Source organism: Macaca mulatta, chromosome 7, assembly GCF_049350105.2.
Source record: "Macaca mulatta isolate MMU2019108-1 chromosome 7, T2T-MMU8v2.0, whole genome shotgun sequence".
Classification (NCBI taxonomy): domain Eukaryota; kingdom Metazoa; phylum Chordata; class Mammalia; order Primates; family Cercopithecidae; genus Macaca; species Macaca mulatta.
The window spans coordinates 120,146,917-120,165,492 of record NC_133412.1 but is presented as its reverse complement, the minus strand read 5'-3'; the positions used below and the strand labels follow the sequence as shown (position 1 = coordinate 120,165,492).

General features: G+C 32.6%; 1 protein-coding gene across 1 annotated transcript in view; it reads left to right on the top strand.

Annotated features, from left to right (window-relative positions):
• MDGA2 (MAM domain containing glycosylphosphatidylinositol anchor 2) overlaps positions 1 to 18,576 on the top strand; it is an 832,021-nt gene that overhangs the window by 750,812 nt on the left and 62,633 nt on the right. The window contains exon 10 of the mRNA XM_001097544.5: positions 3,894 to 4,042. Within this exon, the coding sequence (XP_001097544.1) occupies positions 3,894 to 4,042 (149 nt within the window). The remainder of the gene's footprint in view (positions 1 to 3,893; positions 4,043 to 18,576) is intronic.

Here is an 18,576-nt window from a genome sequence, read left to right as displayed (position 1 = left end):
GCAAAATACCAGTATTTCTATATAAATCTATAGAATATTTTCAAAAACAAATTTTTCTATATAGATATTTTAGGGATATTTTTTAAATCCAAGATTTATATATAATCATACATGATGATTCCAAAAATTACCTCCCAGTTCAGTTAATGAATATAGTTCTAGGTCAGTTAATCTGAAAATATTTAGATTGGAACAACATTGTATAAGAATAAAACTAGAATGTGAAAGAGTAAGAAAATGTTCTTGGTATGCTTACTGGAAGAATTAAAATGCCTGAGGTATAAAATGGAAAAAAATATTTACAAATTCTTTCCCTTTTCAACCAGTAGATGTCATGTTTGGATGTCAAAGCCCAAGATTATTATAAGGCTATTTCCTTAGTTTTACTGTGTCTTTTTTACAAATCAGTATATAAGCATAAAGTATAATTGGCTCTGAAATTAGAGGAGAAAATTAAGTGTGTCCCATTTCAAAAAATTGAAGATGCCCTTTTCCAATAAAATCAAGAAGCATTTTTCCTTTTTAAAGCTTTTCCTTGGTAGGTTCAGTAGAAAGTATGCCGTGAGGCGTAAGTAAGCACGTCTATATTTAATAAGTAAGCACGTCTATATTTAATCGTGATAACTGAAAATTATTTCTGATTAGCAATTACTTATTACTAAACATTACTATTTATGCACCATCTAAAAATGTTTTTTACCTTTAATTCCAAGTAATATGATTATTCAACTAAAAAAAACTTTCACTAATTTGTTTTTTAATCTCATGATTCTAAGTAAAAAAAGTAATAGATCTTATTGTATTTGATTATTTATTTGTATAACTTTTCATATGTTATCCCCATCTCCATTCTGCACCTTTATTTATTTATATATAATATGAGATATTGAAATAGTCTCTAAAGTATTTTCTCATCTAATGATCCATGAAAAAATATTACCTGTGGTTTAGCCAATGCAGATAAAGCATTTTTAAAAATACATTGGAAAACCTTTGTAATAGCCTGCAATTAAATATAAAGATAACATTTTATAGTGAAATTGGATCTATTTGTAATATTTTAATGGGTTAGATTGGAGCTTAATTTTTTACTACCTTGAAAATGGATCTTGATAAACAAATTCATATTACTCACAAGATCATGAGGATCTGTTTTTTAACTTCAGGGTAAAACTATTTCAGTAACCTCAAAAGTGTTCATTTAGATAAATAATGTTCCTAGAACAATGGCAATTTGTATTCAGGGCATGCAGCCAGTTATCCTCGTGGTAGTCAACAAAAGTCAACTATACTAGGATAGCTACTTCCTGAAATGCTTCGAATATTTCCGGTTATTATTCTATCCTACTTCGCCCCATCCCCATTATCTGATGTCTCTCAGTCTTGCCCCAGAGAGATCCTGGCTGTCGGATCAGGCATCCAGTCTCAGAGGAGGAAGAAGACCAAAGAGATGTTTCTTATGACTTTAGGATAAGTTTTTACATCTTTTATTATATAGACTTGGAGGTAATTTCAGAGAGAAATTTCAGCCTGTTTAAAGCATTCCAAATTGTAAGACCTGTATTTCCTTGCATCAGAATAACCCAGGGTATTTGAGAATGTCTGAATTCCTGGTCACCACCTTAGAGGTGAATTCATCCTTATGAATACTATATTTGGAAAGATAGTTTTCTTTACAATAAATATGTAGCCTTTCAAGAGAACTTTTTTTTTAATGTTATGAGATAATTTTGAAGTGCCAGTTCCTCTGTATTTAAACCTTATTTAGTCTAAAATTAGTTAACATATCAAATCCAGTTTGACAGGCAATGTTTTATAGCAGCCTACAGTTCAGTTTCAGGACTGAAAGTTATTTTAAATGACCATCTTGTGGGCAGCTACCCACCTCAGCCCTGCTAAATGGCTGTTTAAGTGTTGACTAAATACCTCAAGTAAAGGGAAATTTATAGTCTACTGAGGTAGGCCATTCCATATTCAAAAGTCATTGGTAGAATATTTCTAAGTCAAAGTATGTACCCATTTTAATAGGAAATCACTGGTGTTCATCTTATTTCATATATCTGTTAACGTTTATTCTGATTTTATCTGTGATCTATTTCAACTCCTAGAAAACTCTATTCTCCCACCCCCCACCCCCGCTTTTTTCCCATGCTAAATAATCCCTAGTTGTGCCAGTATTCTCTTCTTGATTCTCTTTGAATGAATTGTTTACTTTATTAAGAATGGGCTACCTAGAACTGAATCAGTCACCCTTAGGCTTCTTCCTTGATTAAATAACAAAAGCAACCCCTCAGTCTTCATAGAAAAGAAACACTAGACTTTTACCTCCCCAATTCAATCTAGATACCAGTCTGTAATGAAAACACTCTAGGTTTATGTTACTCATCTAAGCAGCTCATTACTTCTCTAGTAAATTTGTAGGTATTGAATGTGTATTTTTAATTAAAACCTCTAGCTATCTGACTCAGCTACTACTAAATTCACCACCTTTATTTCATTTTGAAAAATTTTGTTTCAAATACAAATTACCAAGAATGTTTTGCTAATTGATTCCTTCACTCAGTATGTTGTTTTCCTCTCATTTGGGACTTTGCTTTTTTTTTTTTTTCTTCTGGTAGAGGCATGATTTCGCTTCGTTGCTCAGATTGGTGGGTCTTTAACAACCGGGCTCAACAGATCCGAGCACCTCTGCTGCCCAAAGTGTTGGGATTACAGGCATGAGCCCTACAGCTGGCCTAATCTAATTAAAAGAAAAAAAAAGAAAGAAAGAAAAAAAGAAAAGATGTTAAATGAGTGATGACAGAAATGCAGCTTTTCCACTTATTAAGAATTGCAAAGCTACATGAAAAGTCTGGAAAAAATGTAATTAATTTCCATGAATGAGGAGGCCACACCTCCTCATTCATTGTGTTCTTAATATCTAGGACAATATTTTTCATTGAATAGATTGTCATTAAATATTGTTGTATTATTAAATAAATATGTTATTTGTAATAGAAAAAATTATGCTTCAGAATATTGGGAAGTTGGATCTATAATTCCAAATGGTGTGTAAACTTTTCATTTTGGCAATTAAGAAAAACAGATGTTTTTTATGTGCTATATACGCTATATGTAATTCATATTTCTTTAAAAATCTAAATATAAGCTAAATATTGACTAGATCTTTTATTAAGTAATTGTTTTAAGTTGTATTAAGTTCACTTTATTGATGAAAGCCGCAGGTAATACAAACACAAATTTTCATTTCTGCTAATTGTTTTCTACACAGTGAATCACTCACTTCCCAAAATACCTCTTTTGACCTCTAGGATACCACATTTTTAGTTTTCCCCAAATTTATGGTTGTTCCCTCTTGGGCTTCTGTGTGATTTTTATCTCCTCCCATAATTCTCAACCTTGGATTGCCCCAGTGTCAGACTTTCACTTTCTCTATCTACTCACACTCCTTCAGTATCATGGCTTTAAATTTAAATTCTATCTGCATACCTACGGTTAGCAAGATTATATCTCCAGTTCTGATCTCTCTTATATTCCAGACTAGTTATATCCTACTGCATACTTGATGTATCCGTTTAGATCACTCAAATTATTTAAAAATGACTTTGATCTTCTTTCTCCAGATTTCATCCTCCCATAGATTTCCATTTTGGTTGATGAAAATCCCATTCCTCCAATCACTTAGACCAAACACTTTGTGTTCATCCTTCTCTTCTCACCCTGCTCATCCAGTCAACCAGGAAATCTCACATGGTTCTCAAAATGTATCCAGAGAATTGACTGGATTTTTACTAGTGGAAGGTAGAGGAGAAATGGTAAAAGGGCCAAAGGGAATAAGTGTGCTTACACTACAATATGTCATCATTCAAATTTAAACACACTTCTGTTTTCAGGAAAGGCCTATGCTCCAGAATTCTATTATGATACCTACAATCCAGTATGGCAGAACAGACACCGTGTTTATTCTTACAGTCTACAGTGGACACAGATGAATCCTGATGCAGTGGATCGGATTGTTGCATACCGGTTGGGTATCAGACAGGTGAGAAATCTAATCGATGTCCTTTTTACTTTGTGGTCCTCTGTGAAGACCTTGTTGTTACCATTTTTCTAATAGTTTTGCATGGATTCCAAAATATATTTTATGTGTATGTGTTTGTGTGTGTGTGTGTATCTATACACACATATATATATGTTTTCACCATATGTATATTACTCTACACAAATTGTTCCAAATTACTTAAAAATCTTTGAAATTACACATTTTTCACTATGACAGCAGACATATTAAAGTGACAGCCTTTGAGCCTTCTAAAATCCTTCATCACTAGATATGTGAGATAAATTACATGGTATAACTTCATAAAAGGAACTTACTTCAGATGTGCTCACACTCATCTGTACTGCATAAGCATTTGTCTTGTTTCCTAAGAAGCCAGAAGTCGTACATATTTTTACTTTAGGAGTTCAAGATATATACAGAATGTTGCATAAGCTAATTTAATATGTCTGAGAAATAGAAATATTTTTGTAAAATGAACAGAAATTAAAGTATGATAGTTTCTTAAGGGAGCTGAAAATCAAGGGTTATGTGGAAAAAATTGTATCTTTTTCAAAGGGTTAAAATGTTAAATTCACGTATCCTTCGTATAAATGATATTTTTGAAATTTAAATGTAGGTCTTTACATTGTTTCTTGTTAGCATATTATCTGGATGAATTTCAGCATAACAAAACATTTTTGAAGATTTATTTGATCATCACGTAATCTATTAGCTCTCTCCCAAAATCTTGTATTATCCCTGGATTGGCAAAGTATATGTTCCACTTCCTTAACTAAATCACAGAATAATCTTTTGAGTTGGGATGGTAGAAAGGATAAAATTGTCATAGAGTAAGATTGATTAACCGCCAACGATTCATTCAGCTATTCTATCATAAAACCATTGTTTTTTTAATCTTGCTCACAAGGTTACAATAAAATCACTTGTATAATACATTACTCACATTAAGATACATTGTGAATTGCATATTCTTATTCAGCCTGTTTAAGATTCTCAAAAAAGTGAAAGAGCTTTTCCTATCCTGGCCTTTGATAATTACTGGAATCTTCTCTAAGTGCTCACAGGCTACCGATATAGCAGACCATAGTGGATCATTCTTGATGTTTCCCTGGTTATCCCTCATTGAAAAAGGTCTGTAGGTAAATCTGAGCAAAACCAAAATCTATATGAACATTGTTCTACTCATTCTAATTTGCTAATTTTCTTTAACAGAGAAGATACAAACAATAGCAGCAACAAAACAAATTAGCAGTTCTTTCTCCCTCAGTTTGTGGGCTTCTTTTTTTCTTAACACAGCTAGTATTTTATAACCTTTCATATTTGGAGTATCTATAAGGATTCTTGACTTTACACCCTAATACACTTTTTAAAACTCTTTACTACATTGTTTAATCATTCACATTCACTTTTTTGTTATACATTCTTTGTAAAAATGTAAGAACCTATGACTAAATTTTCATTTGTAAAATTGTTTTCTTTAGGTAATTATTGTGCTATTTTCTGGTTATGGGTTTATTTGCAAAGATAAAGTCATAATTGTATATTTAGTTTCTTACTTTCTTCCTCAGTTGTGTTTTCTTGGAGTCTCTGGGTAACTTCCCATTACTAACTGTGTGTTTTAAATTCATAGAATTTACCCAACCCTTCTCATCATCCTCTTCCTTTACTCGTATGCACCTCAAAAACTTTGTTTCCACACAGTATCTGTGTTGTGGATGCAAATCAAATCCTTACCTATAAGCCAAATTTTAGTAAGTTAGAATTCCTCCCAAAAGAGATCCCATTATTTAAGCCTTCTCTTTCTCATCCATATCTTGTACTTATTCGCAAACTATCCTCTGTAATATTTTTGTTAGGATTGCTGCACCATTTTCCAGTGACAAATTCTTCTTTTATTTTCCTTTCCTGACATGAACATCTCCAAATTCAATTTTTAATATTTTTATCATAAAACTGGTGTTATAACTCCCTGATATGCAGTGACACACATTTCTCAGTCATTGTATTGTTCCTTTTGAAAAATTAGTGAATTTTCTCCTACTCCTCTCCTTTAGAATAAATTATATATGTTTCCATATGTATATATAAATTTCCCTTTTCTATGTTTTTTAAAAATAATGAATTCCAGACACACTTGGCTTCCAATTCTAGCCAAAATAGCCTCATATTTTTATAGCTACATAACCTTGAGCATGTTTCTGAACATATCTAAGCCTGGGTTTTTATCCTGTAAATTGAAGATTATACCTGTCAGGCAATTGGAGTATGAAGTGGATTATGTCCCCCACTTGTTCCACAGGCCAGGTACTCTTGTGCAGGGCACTCCTTGCACAAACAGTTATGGCAATTCTTATACTCAGCTGTCGGTGTTGTATACAGATTTTTTAAAAGAGTACATTTCATGAGCTGAGCATGTCTAATATTTTTATTATTTGAGTTTTATTTAGTATACTCTATATTCTAAGCCTATGCATTATTTCAAGTCATGGTTTTTACAAAACAATTTCTAGACCTTTTTTTTATTATTATTATGTCTCATTTTCATTTCAAACCTATTGTCTTCTGTAAGGTCTGTGTTATTGATTCACATTTTTCTCTTCCACTTCAAGTGTTCATTTCAAGCCTTCTTGATTGGATCAGTAAGTCTGATACTAATACTCTTCTTTCCAGGTTTTGTAAGAGGCATGCTATCCACTAGAGAAAGAAAACATATTTCTGGTGTAATAAATCATGGTGCAGAAAACAGATACTTCCCTTACTCAATTTTTGAAACTAACTCTTTACCTGCCACTATGTACATTCTTTTCTGGACTCCTTTGTTCTTAGGATTGTCTTTTATATTTAGAAATAAGTATTTTTTTCTAGGGTGCTTTTCATGATGCCATATTCTAATTGGTAATTTTACTCTTTCCATGGGAGAGAAAACTTTGATGTACCTTTCAGGGATGTCTCAATAAAGAGTAATGACTTTGCGCTATTCTGCCAATGTGAATAAGATGGTGCTGTTTGTAGATGGAGTGTAAGAAGAGAAGGAGCACGTAGACACACACCTCTTTTTTTTTTCACAACTATAACCCCTGCACTGAACTCTTGCATAAAACATCTCTACATGCAAAATGGTCCCAGCAAGCAACATTGCTTTTGAAGATTCACTTACAAACAAAAGTTTAGGATGATAAGGCAAAAGTATTCTAGATACAATACAATCGATGTAGTTCTTTTTAAAAAATTCTTTTGTAATAACAGGAAACAAAGACATTAATGGAAATAGGTGTATTTTTATATTATCTCAGAAAATTTGAATTTCTCCTTTACCAGGCATTGACATTTAAATATCGATATTATCTTAGGACACAATCAGATACTAACTTTTAAAAATCACCTTTGGGGAAAGAAATTGAAATCACTCTTGAATACTGAACTGTTTATTATTTTAATGAATATTTTATATTACATGCATGTAGACTTTTTCTTCTGCCAAACTATTTCAGAATCCTAAATCAACGAGCTTTTGAACATAGTAAACATAACTTAGATGGTTTAAATAAACTGAGTTAGGCATTGGCCTAAGCAATATACATTTTTAAACACATGGATTTCTGTCCTAATAACTGTAGTTCATGTCTTTTACTAGAAGGCCAAATTTTATTCAAAGGATTATTAATTTATGTTAAATATTTTGTGATTTTAAAGTCTTATTATTTTAGGCAATATTTCTATTTTTAGCCTATACATGTAAATGATTTCTTCTATCTATAAAATACCTAGGTTATCTAGTACAAAATATCTCACCTCTTAATATCAAACATTGCCTTGATTACACAATGCATTTGTGTATGAGATGAAATCTGAAAACAAATTAGATTCTTTAAGACTAATAGCAAATTAAGTTCCTAAGACTTTACCTTGTTTTTAATCCAGAAACCTTTAGAAACCTTATTAGTGATTCTTAAATAAAATAAGACTGTAAAACCATTGCTGTGTTATTAAACTCATAGATGTATGGGGTTGATAAGTTGAACCCAGCATTCCCTGTTGGTTAAACTGTATGGTCTGTATTTAAATCTGATTAGGAAGATTGTCTCAGATTTCAGTATTGACTTATACAATTTTCTTATAAAATAATGCATTATATCTAGAAAAAAAGTACAGAAATCACTACTTTAAGAAACTTAAGAACCAATATATAATGAGAAGCTAAAACATTAATTTGTGGAAAAAGTTTTCTCAGAATCTTTATGTCCTAACAAAGTTGTACTTTTTAGGCTTAGCTAAGCAATTGTTTAATCTCCTTAGACAGCTACTAACCTCCAATTATTTGCTTCATTTGTTGCTTAACAGGAAAGAGAAAAAGGTTATTTGAATGTCTACTTTCCTTGGTATCTAAGGAATTTAAAAAACAGGGAAAATGTTTCTAAGTTATCTAAATATACCAAGCAACGTAAACATCATTTGACTTCATTTGAAATGTACACAATTACAGTTTTAAATAATAAACAATTTTATACAGCTTCCTTTTTTATATTCAGCCATAGAAATACACAATGATGTGACTTTTTGACTATACCTTTGGAAAGTAGGATATTTTATTTAAAAAAAAAAAAAAAACCTTAATTGACCCATTCCTGTCTTTTTAAGTCATGTTGTATTTAAAAATTTAGAATTATCATACTTATTTGCTCTCCCATTCAGTCAATAAAATTTTGATTAGATTAGTTATATGGTAATTTCCAGGAATTTAAAAATGAAGAAGTATTGTCCTCAGCATCTTATAAAAGTAAGTGGTATGATACAAATAAACAAAGAGTACTATAGAAATCCATGGGGGCAGTTAGTACTGCCAGGTAGTGGGGCAAGAGACAAGATCACTAAGGTGCAAACTTCATTTGTTTGTTAGTTTTATAAGTTTATTCCTCAACTTTCTTCTTAAATGGCGACCACTAGTAATCACTAATTACTAATAAAAAACTACTAAGCCAATACATGTGTTTGATACAATTGATTGTTGGATAACTTTATTACAAATTTAATTTTGGTCTTCAGTTGATGTGACTGTAACGGTTGAGCTGTTGCTTATTTCTCCTTTCAGCTAAAACATTTTTAAAAGTTATTGTAGTGAATAATTGTTTGCTTATTGTTGCTTGTTGAAGGCTTAATAGTGTTGTACAGTCTACAGGTGCTGAAAGAGAACGGTAGGATAAGACAAATGAAATTGGGATAACCTGTGTGCTTGACTTAACCCATTTAGACAGATTTTATTGCAAGAACTGTTTGGAGGAACATTTCATGCCAGTTCAGGAAAATCTGTGGAGATTTGATAATCTGGATTCTTTGTATAATCTTATATCATGAATAAAATGACATCTTCCAATAGATTAATCTTATAATACCATACTGAGTATACTGAATGTTTTTACAATAGAGACAGGTACAATAGTTAGGCACATATTTGGGGTACGTACTGATGATTTAGATTAGAATAGTGAAAGGGGAGAAGAAGAAAAATTGAATTAAGAAAATGTTAAAATAGGCAGAACTTGAATTTTGACTTTGTTTTGAGGAACTATTTTGAAAAAGATAGTGACCTTATTTCTCTGATATTCACTTCGATTTCCTTAGTGAATGCTCTGGAAAGCACTAAACATATAGAAATGAGAGAGAATGAAGGACTGAGAGAAATGTAGAGAAACCATTTTGTAAATGGTCTCTGTGGCTCTGGAAAAGAAATAAGCCATATGTCAGTTGTAAAAAGTAAAGTTTATCTTCATGTTCCAAATGAAGGACATTGGACATACTATTTCATTCCTGCCAACTAATTTTACAATGTGTTTATTAGAAGGGATATATAAATGGTAAATTTGAGAGACCTGGCTGAGGGATTGACCCTTGATTGATGTAGAAGTTTCTGTAAAATAAGGGTACCTTGTGTTGGAAAACTCCAAGTACTTCCTGAGGATTTTCTCTGTTGCCTTTGTATAGATTTAATTCTGTTTAGAAATACGGTTTGAGAAAACTAATTAGGAATGTGGAGGAAACAAGCAACCTCAAAAACACTTAAAAGAGTGAAAGAAGGTTAAATTATTGACATTAATGAGATTTTTAATCAATGTTTACAAGTATTCCCATATTTCCAGATGTGGACTTGTTAGGCTGAAGTGACAGGGGAGCATAAAACAGTTATCCAGATTAGAAACGTGCTACTAGAATTTGGGTGAATACTTTTTCTTCAATATACTAATTTATAAGTCGAAGCATTAGATATGAAACTGAAGGTAGCAAAAATTTAGGCGTAAATTTTCCATCTGAAGACAGTAGTCATAGAATTTCCGGCAAAAACGAACTGAAAGGTAGAAAAATCTTATATTTGTATGGAAACTAAGAAGACAGTGTGTGAATGTGCATTTGTGTGTATGTTTGTATTACAAACAAAATTTTAAAATATGAAAATGCAAATTTGCTTATGAGCAAAGTACAGCAGATCCTTGAATAATATCATTTGTTTAAGGTCATATGGCTATAATGTTGATGATAAAAAAATTCAGTTCCTGGCTGGGACCACTGTCTGTATGGAGATTCCATGTTCTCTCTTGTCTGTGGATTTCTCTGGTTTCCTTTTACATCCCAAAGATGTGCACATGAGGTGAATTGGCATGTCTAAATGAATCACTCCCAGTCTGAGTGAGAGTGGGGTGTGTCTGAGTGTGCCCTGCAATGGGACAGAGCCCTGTTCAGTGTTGGTTCCTGTCTTGTGCCCTGGCTGCTGGAATAAGCCCTGCCCCCACACCAGGAACCTCAACTGGAATAACTGGGAAATAATTATCTTCCTTGTTTTTATGAATATTTCTTAAATGTATGTATAGCTCACATTTATTTTATGTTTAATATTAGAAGTGTTTAGGGCTTTATTTAGAAGTTTGGTGATGTTTTTATTACCAGAACTATGCCATGGGATCTTAACACTTGTTTAGATATCAATTAACTTAAGGTAAAATTGGTTTCCTTATATGTCATTTCACTTAAACTTGCAGTTGATTTTGAATCTATCATCAGTTTAAATTGCTCCTTTTAAGTTTAATGATAAATGACTATTAGTTTAGCTTTATCATTTTCAGTTGCAGTTCAAGTTTCTTAAGTTATCTTGAAGTGTGGAGTCATCCACATTTTCCCATTACTTTTATACTTTTATACCAAAAATCTGACGGTTTTTTAACATTTAAAAGTTTAACTAAAATAGCTGAAACAATATCTATCTTTGAATAATAAGTGTTTGACATGACAGATGTCAATAAAACTGCATAACTAGCGCTGTACAACTACTCAATAATGGACTGCCATGTTTTCTCAGCTTCTGTTTTCTGTTTTAAAACGTTCAAGAAAGAAATGCAAAATATCACTGAGTGTTTAAGTTGCTTTATCAGACTTCAAGTTTTGGAAACCATTTGTAAAAAGATGAAAGCAATAATGTAAGTAGAAATTTGAAGGTAATGGTTTAGATATCATAGGCATCACTTATCTTTTTTATTTAACTTTTATTTTAAGTTTAGGTGTACATGCGCAAGTTTGTTATATGGGTAAACTTGTGTCATGGGTGTTTGTTGTGAAGATTATTTCATCACCCAGGTATTAATCCTAGTACCCACTAGTTTATTTTTCCTGATTCTCTTCCTCCGCCCAACCTACACCCTTCAATAGGCCCCAGTATGTGTTGTTCCCCTCTATGTGTCCATGTGTTCACATCATTTAGCTACCACTTATAACTGAGAACATACTGTATTTGGTTTTCTATTCCTGCATTCATTTGCTAAGGATAATACCCTCCAGCTGCATCCATGTCCCTGCAAAGGATATAATTGCATTCGTTTTTATGGCTGCATAGTATTCCTTGTGCATATGTACCATGTTTTGTTTATCCAGTCTACCACTGATGAACACTGATGGCCGGGACTATGGGTTTACTAGATACAGGATCATGTCATTAAGTCTGATGGTTTGACTTCTTTCCTACCTATTTGAATGTCCTCTATTTCTTTTTCTTGCCTGATTGCTCTGGCCAGAACTCCCATTATTATGTTGAATAAGATTGGTGAGAGAGGGCATCCTTGCCTTGTGCTGGTTTTCAAGGGGAATGTGTCCAGCTTTTGCCCATTCAGTATGATGTTAGCTGCAGTATTGTCATAGATGGCTGTTATTATTTTGAGGCATGAAGGGCCATAGGAACAGTTCCAAAGAAGTTAAACTTTACCTTGAAAAGTGGGGAGACACTGAAAGAGTCAAAAGAGAAAAGTCAAATACTCATTAATATGGTACTAAATTAATAGGCAACAAGCACGAAGTAAAAGCTGTTCTTTTTTTCAAATGAAATATAATGACCTGAATCTGATGCTGCACTGGAAATTCGAGAGAAATATATGTGGCAAAATCTGGAGGATTTGATGATTGAATGGAGGCTGGGGGAAGGGAGAGAGTAAAAAGGCACGAATGAAAACAATGTTCACTATTTACATGCTTATTGTCTTTTGACAACCTTGTGTCAATTCATATAAATATTTTTCTCATTTCTATATATTGAGAACATATCCTTGAACATGATTGTTATATTAAAAATGAAAATTAACTGTCATTGAGATGGATGTTAGGCACAGGTTTCATGAAATGTTTTCAAGGAAATGTAAAATTATAACATTTATAAACAAAATCTGTGGAAAGTTTCAAGTTAAAATGTAAAAATATCTGCAATGTACTAATATATCCATGAGGTTCATTTGTTTTGTGTTCTAAAGATCTTAAGCTAAAATTTTTCCTTTAGAGTTCCATATCTTAGCAAAATGACACAATACAAAATTCATAGTTTTCTTATATTTAATAAGCAGTTTATCTGCTTAGATAAGCGAATTTTGAAGATATATGTGTTCATGCTATAATATAAGGTACTGCAATGATAGGTCATAATTTTTAAAAAGGAAGAATTTTTAAAAATAATTTCTATTTAGATGTATTTTTTTTCCTTTACAGTATCTCCTCTATAATTTTTAATTACTCTTTCCTCATATTAGAATCTATCTTAGCTGGGCGCGGTGGCTCACGCCTGTAATCCCAGCACTTTGGGAGGCCAAGGCAGGCGTATCACGCGGTCAGGAGATAGAGACCATCCTGGCTAACACAGTGAAACCCTGTCTCTACTAAAAATACAAAAAATTAGCCAAGGTGGAGCTTTCAGTGAGCTGAGATCGCGCCATTGCACTCCAGCCTAGCGCTGGGGCGAGACTCTGTCTCAAAAAAAAAAAAAAAAAAAAAAAAAAAAGGAAAGTGTGTTAGTATCCCACTAATCTTAGTGAACTAGGTTAAGTGTTTCTATGTATTGATACAAAATTATCTTTGGAATGTCAACTGTATTTTGGAGGGAGCATGTTGATGCATGTACCAGGTCTCAATTTCTCCTTTTGGAAAGGACATACAGTGCTTCTGCTCACACTTTCTTCACCAAAGCAACCCCTTGACTTGATCTGAGGAAAACACAGGGAATATAAGATGTTCTTTGAACTTGCAAGAAATCAAAGAACCAAATACTTGAGAAGAGCTCAAATTACTACAAAGTTCTGCCTTTCTGAATAGCAGTATTTGATTGAATATATTAATAGTATGTTTGATTTCCTAAAAATATAACCTCAAAAAGATCTACTTTTAAAGTTTATTTGTAGAATACTAAAGGAATAAGAATAAAGATTTGATTCCTCTTTTGCAATTAAATGTATTATATTCTACTATGGGTAAATGGGATAAGAAGTGCACCAGAAAGAAAATATCCATGATATCATGAAGCTTATAGTTTGGTAGAGTAGAAAGCAGACAAAAAATTAATGGATAAAAAGCAATTAATGCTATGCAAAAAATAAAACAGACATAGAGGGAAAACTGGCATCGTTAACATTCATTCTGTGTGCCAAATGATTGAAAATTTGAGAAGGTGGCAGAAGCTGATCTTTACATTTCCCACATGTTCATTATTTTGGGACAATTTTCAAACCACCTGGGTGGAAAGTGGACTTACACTTCAATCTGGGGAAAGAAGGAATCTAATTTTGGATAATCAAGCACAATAATTAAAATGAAGCAATAACTTCTCTCATGTTCACTTGACATTTTACTTATTCTTAAAAACTATATGAGATAAGGTAAATTACCTAAAAATTTAGTGGCTACATTTAGAACCGTAAATTATGTTCAGGAATAAGAAATTAAAAATCTAAAAATCTTCGGAGCTGGAATACGGTTTAAATCTATGTATTTTGAGGATGTGTTATGTCTGGGGGATATGTAAAAACCTGTGGACAATTTACAAGACAGATCACTTGGCACAGCAAACTCTTAACAAACAAGAACTTATGAGGACCTAGGAGGCATTGTCATGGAGGCAATTAGCCCTGCTTTAAAAGTGGTTAAGACTCCTAAATGTTTCAATCAATACTGCATTTTCATGCTTACTTAAATAATTATTGTGAATTTTCTATTTCAATAATCACAATTTTTAAATAGGATAGAATAATCCTAAATAGTTCCAAAGAATTGATCAGGGTTAGAGTGTCACAAAAGCTAACAGAGAAGTGGCAGAAGATAAAATTTTCAAGGGAAGAGTTGTTCCAGTCAGCATATAAAGTACTAGGAAATCAAGAGCTAGAGTTTTAGCTCTTTCCATCCCCTTTCAGGCAGCCTACTCTAGCAAATAGCTTTTGTTTTACATTTTAAGCCTCTGAAATTTTGAAAGAGGTTTACACCACTCCAAATTGTTAGTTCATATTTTATAATAAGCACCAGAAATTGTAATTTTAAGGATCATTTTTGTTTTATTTCTGATGTGTGATGATATGTGTGACAGTTATTGTCTCTTTGTGGGGACTTATATCAATGTAACACAATGGTGCCTAAAACTCTTTTTGTTGCCTTTAAATTGGTATATAATATTCTAATTCCCAGGACAAAGATGTGCCTCTCATTCTGCACTAATGAGAAGACAGAAACAACCTTAACTATGTACTCAGGAAAAATTCCTACTTTGTGAAACTTCTCTTTTTATTTAGGAGAAATACAAATACTGTACACAAATAAACAGCTACTGTGATATCAGGTACTAATAATTTTTTTTTTGAGGGGTAGAAGACAATCAGATAATGGAAAAAGAGTGGCATTGCTATTGTATAAGATAGTGTGGTCACGGAATGCCTCTCTAAGGAGTTGGCATTTGAATAGAGACATAAATGATATGAAAAAAGGTGTCACAAAATAATTCAGCTAAGAAATGAGAGCAGCACATAAGTACGTCATAGGAAAATAAAAGCCTCAGTAAATTATACATATGTAAATCAAATACATATATATAATATCTATTTCTGTAGGCACTATATCATCAAAAGTCTCTTGGACAAAATTTACAGTGGTATATTATGAGAATAATAGAGGTCTAAATTAAAAAATGTAGTGTGAATCTAATCATTAGAATAATATAGAGGTCAACAGGAGAGGATTGACATTTTGCAGATTAGAAGAGTGATCAGCAGATATTCTCAAATTGTTGGAATGAGAGGACCAATAGAACACTTGTTAGTGGGAGATGAAAATGCAAAATCCACAAATGATTTGCCAGAAAGCAAGACAAGCAGGCCGGGTGCAGTGGCTCACGCCTGTAACCCCAGCACTTTGGGAGGCCGAGGCAGGAGGATCACCTGGGGTCAGGAGTTCAAGACCAGCCTGGCCAACATGGTAAAACCCCAGTCTCTACCAAAAATACAAAAATTAGCCAGGCATGGTGGCATGGGCCTGTAATCCCAGCTGCTTGGGAGGGTGAGGCAGGAGAATTGCTTGAATCTGTGAGGCAGAGGTTGCAGTGAGCTGAGTTCATGCCACTGCACTCCACTCTGGGTGACAGAGCAAGACTCCGTCTCAAAAAAAAAAAAAAAAAAAAGTAAGCGAAGAATGCAATGTTGTAATTGAGATTGCTTAATGGGAGTCCATTGGTAATTAATCTGTGTATTGGCACATTTTTAATGTGCCATTAACTTTAAATAATGGCACATTTTGTCAGGGTGGGCAAAATGATTTCCTTCTGATCCAGAAAGACACATCTCTCTGTTGAGTAATTGACTCTACTATGGTTATACATCGTTTTAATAAATACTAGTCTAGACTGTGGGAATATTACGGTGATCCAAACAAAGAAAATTATCTCCCTTCATAGAGTTGTATTATAAAAGATACATTAACCTATTGTTTGTTATAAAGTACAAAGTTCTAGCTAACAGATGGCAAGTAAATATATGCTCCAATTTGTATCAGCAATAGAACTGTGAAGTCTTACCAAATTTTAAACAGAACATGTGTGTAATCATATTTTTTAATTAATGGTTTTACTAGAAAGTGCCATGATAGGTTTTATTTTATAAAACAAGGAAATGACAAGGCTCAGTGTTTCTATCAATATCCAGGTTTATTTAGCATGTCCTAGGCACCTATTTACTCGCAAAAAGAAAGTACGATAATTCTGGTCCCAACTATTACTTCATATTTTAAATATTTTAGGACTATGAATTTAGTAGCACACAGTAAACTCTCAGTAAAATTATCATTATTATTATTATTTTAAGGACACATCTCATTTTAAGCAAAGTAAGCTTATGCACTCATTTTGGGGGTATATATTGTACAGATAAATGAATGAAATCATTTCAAAAGCAAGAAAAATGTCATTCCTTTCTGAAGTACATCTCCCTCTCTCCCTGCTTATTCTGTAGTACAGTATCTAGCACAGAGTGGCTTAATATGCAATATCAATACTAACTGTATAATATTAATACTAATTATATACTATGCATAAATTATTGATGACTCTTTTATAGAATGACAACATGCCATTGTAAGTTTTGAAAATTTTATAAATTCTATTAATATAACACAATATTTCTATTTCAATTTTCAACAACTTTATCTATACAACTATGCATATTTTCAGTGCCCACTATATACCTGTTGACCCTCAGGGATTTATGTTTAATTTGGTAACTTTTACTACTTCCAACAAAGATTAACTATGGCTGCTCACCAAAGAGGAGATTTGTGGGGTTTTTTGTTTGTTTTAGTTATCTAATTTTCAAAGAATTCAACGAACATGATTTTTTTTCTTTTTGTCATCATGAATTGAACTTTATGCCTATGAATATTTCATTTTTTCAGTCATGTAGATCATCAGTCATATTGATGCTCAAAGCATCTAGCAATATAGTAACTCTTTTACAATATTTTAGTAACATATTGGATACCCAGATAATAACTTGATAAATTTTAAGATTTAAGAAACATTACATAGTCTTTTTCAATCTGCTTGCATTCGCATGTATTTCAATATGTGCATTGTTTACTGTGCATATGCATAATACCACAAATTGGTATCAACAGTTATGTATGGGATAGTTTGCATGCAATCTCAAAATGACTTAAATAAAATTGTAAAATGGAATTTGGAAGCATAATGAATACACTTGCCAAGAGAAAAAAAAAAAAAAAGAAAGAAATTGTTTTACTTGTGCTCCTGCAGTGGTTAGTACTTATTTTGTCATAGGTTTCAATAAGTCTCAACTGCTTGAAAATAGCCTTTTCTGACCTTAAAATTGCACCATTACAAATTTCATTGACTATCTGAAATACTTTCTGTCCACATCTCCTCTTGTATGAAACGAGTTTTCCAGGACTCACTTTAAAGACTTAAGTTATCTTCTGGGAACTTAATAATGACATTGTGAGAATGAAATGAAATAAAAGATAATCATCTAGGTACAGAGAAGAGTCTTGTGCAACATTAAAAATTTGCCTGGTTGTCTGGTTTGAATAGGGCTGTCCCTGCATGTTCCATTACTTTTGTTTTGATAGAATGTGACTTCCATATCCTTTCTCATAGTTACAGAGATTCCCATTTATTTCCATTGGTTCCACATAGACTATCCTGATAATACAACTTCAGAAACTGGAGGTAGCTTTCTATGGAACAAGGGTGAATTTTCTAAGAAACAAGGATGTTGAGAGCCTGAAGTTGGATATGTCAAAAGAGAACTCACCTGAGTTCGGAGTTTCTAGTGAAGGTTCATCTTAGGAATTTAAGGATTAAGAACTATATAAGTTTTCATTATTTATGGGCCTCTACTCTTTAAATGTAAACATGTGGCTATGAACACTGAAACACATTAGCTTGTGTGGTACAGACATAAAAATGTTTGATAAAAATAAATGACTTTGGTATGAATTTTCTCAAACATTCTTAGTACATTTGAACAATCACGAGTAATGAGCAACCCTTTTTGGGTTGCTCACAGGTGGAGTGTATTAGGCACATAAAAGTACTTAGCCTCTTCAAAGCTCTGGATAGCTACATATTCTTTTGTAGATTAGATCCAATTTTGACCCAATTTTCCTAATTAGCACTTCTGCTATTAATGCCAGTATCGATAATAATGGCCATACGAATTGTAATT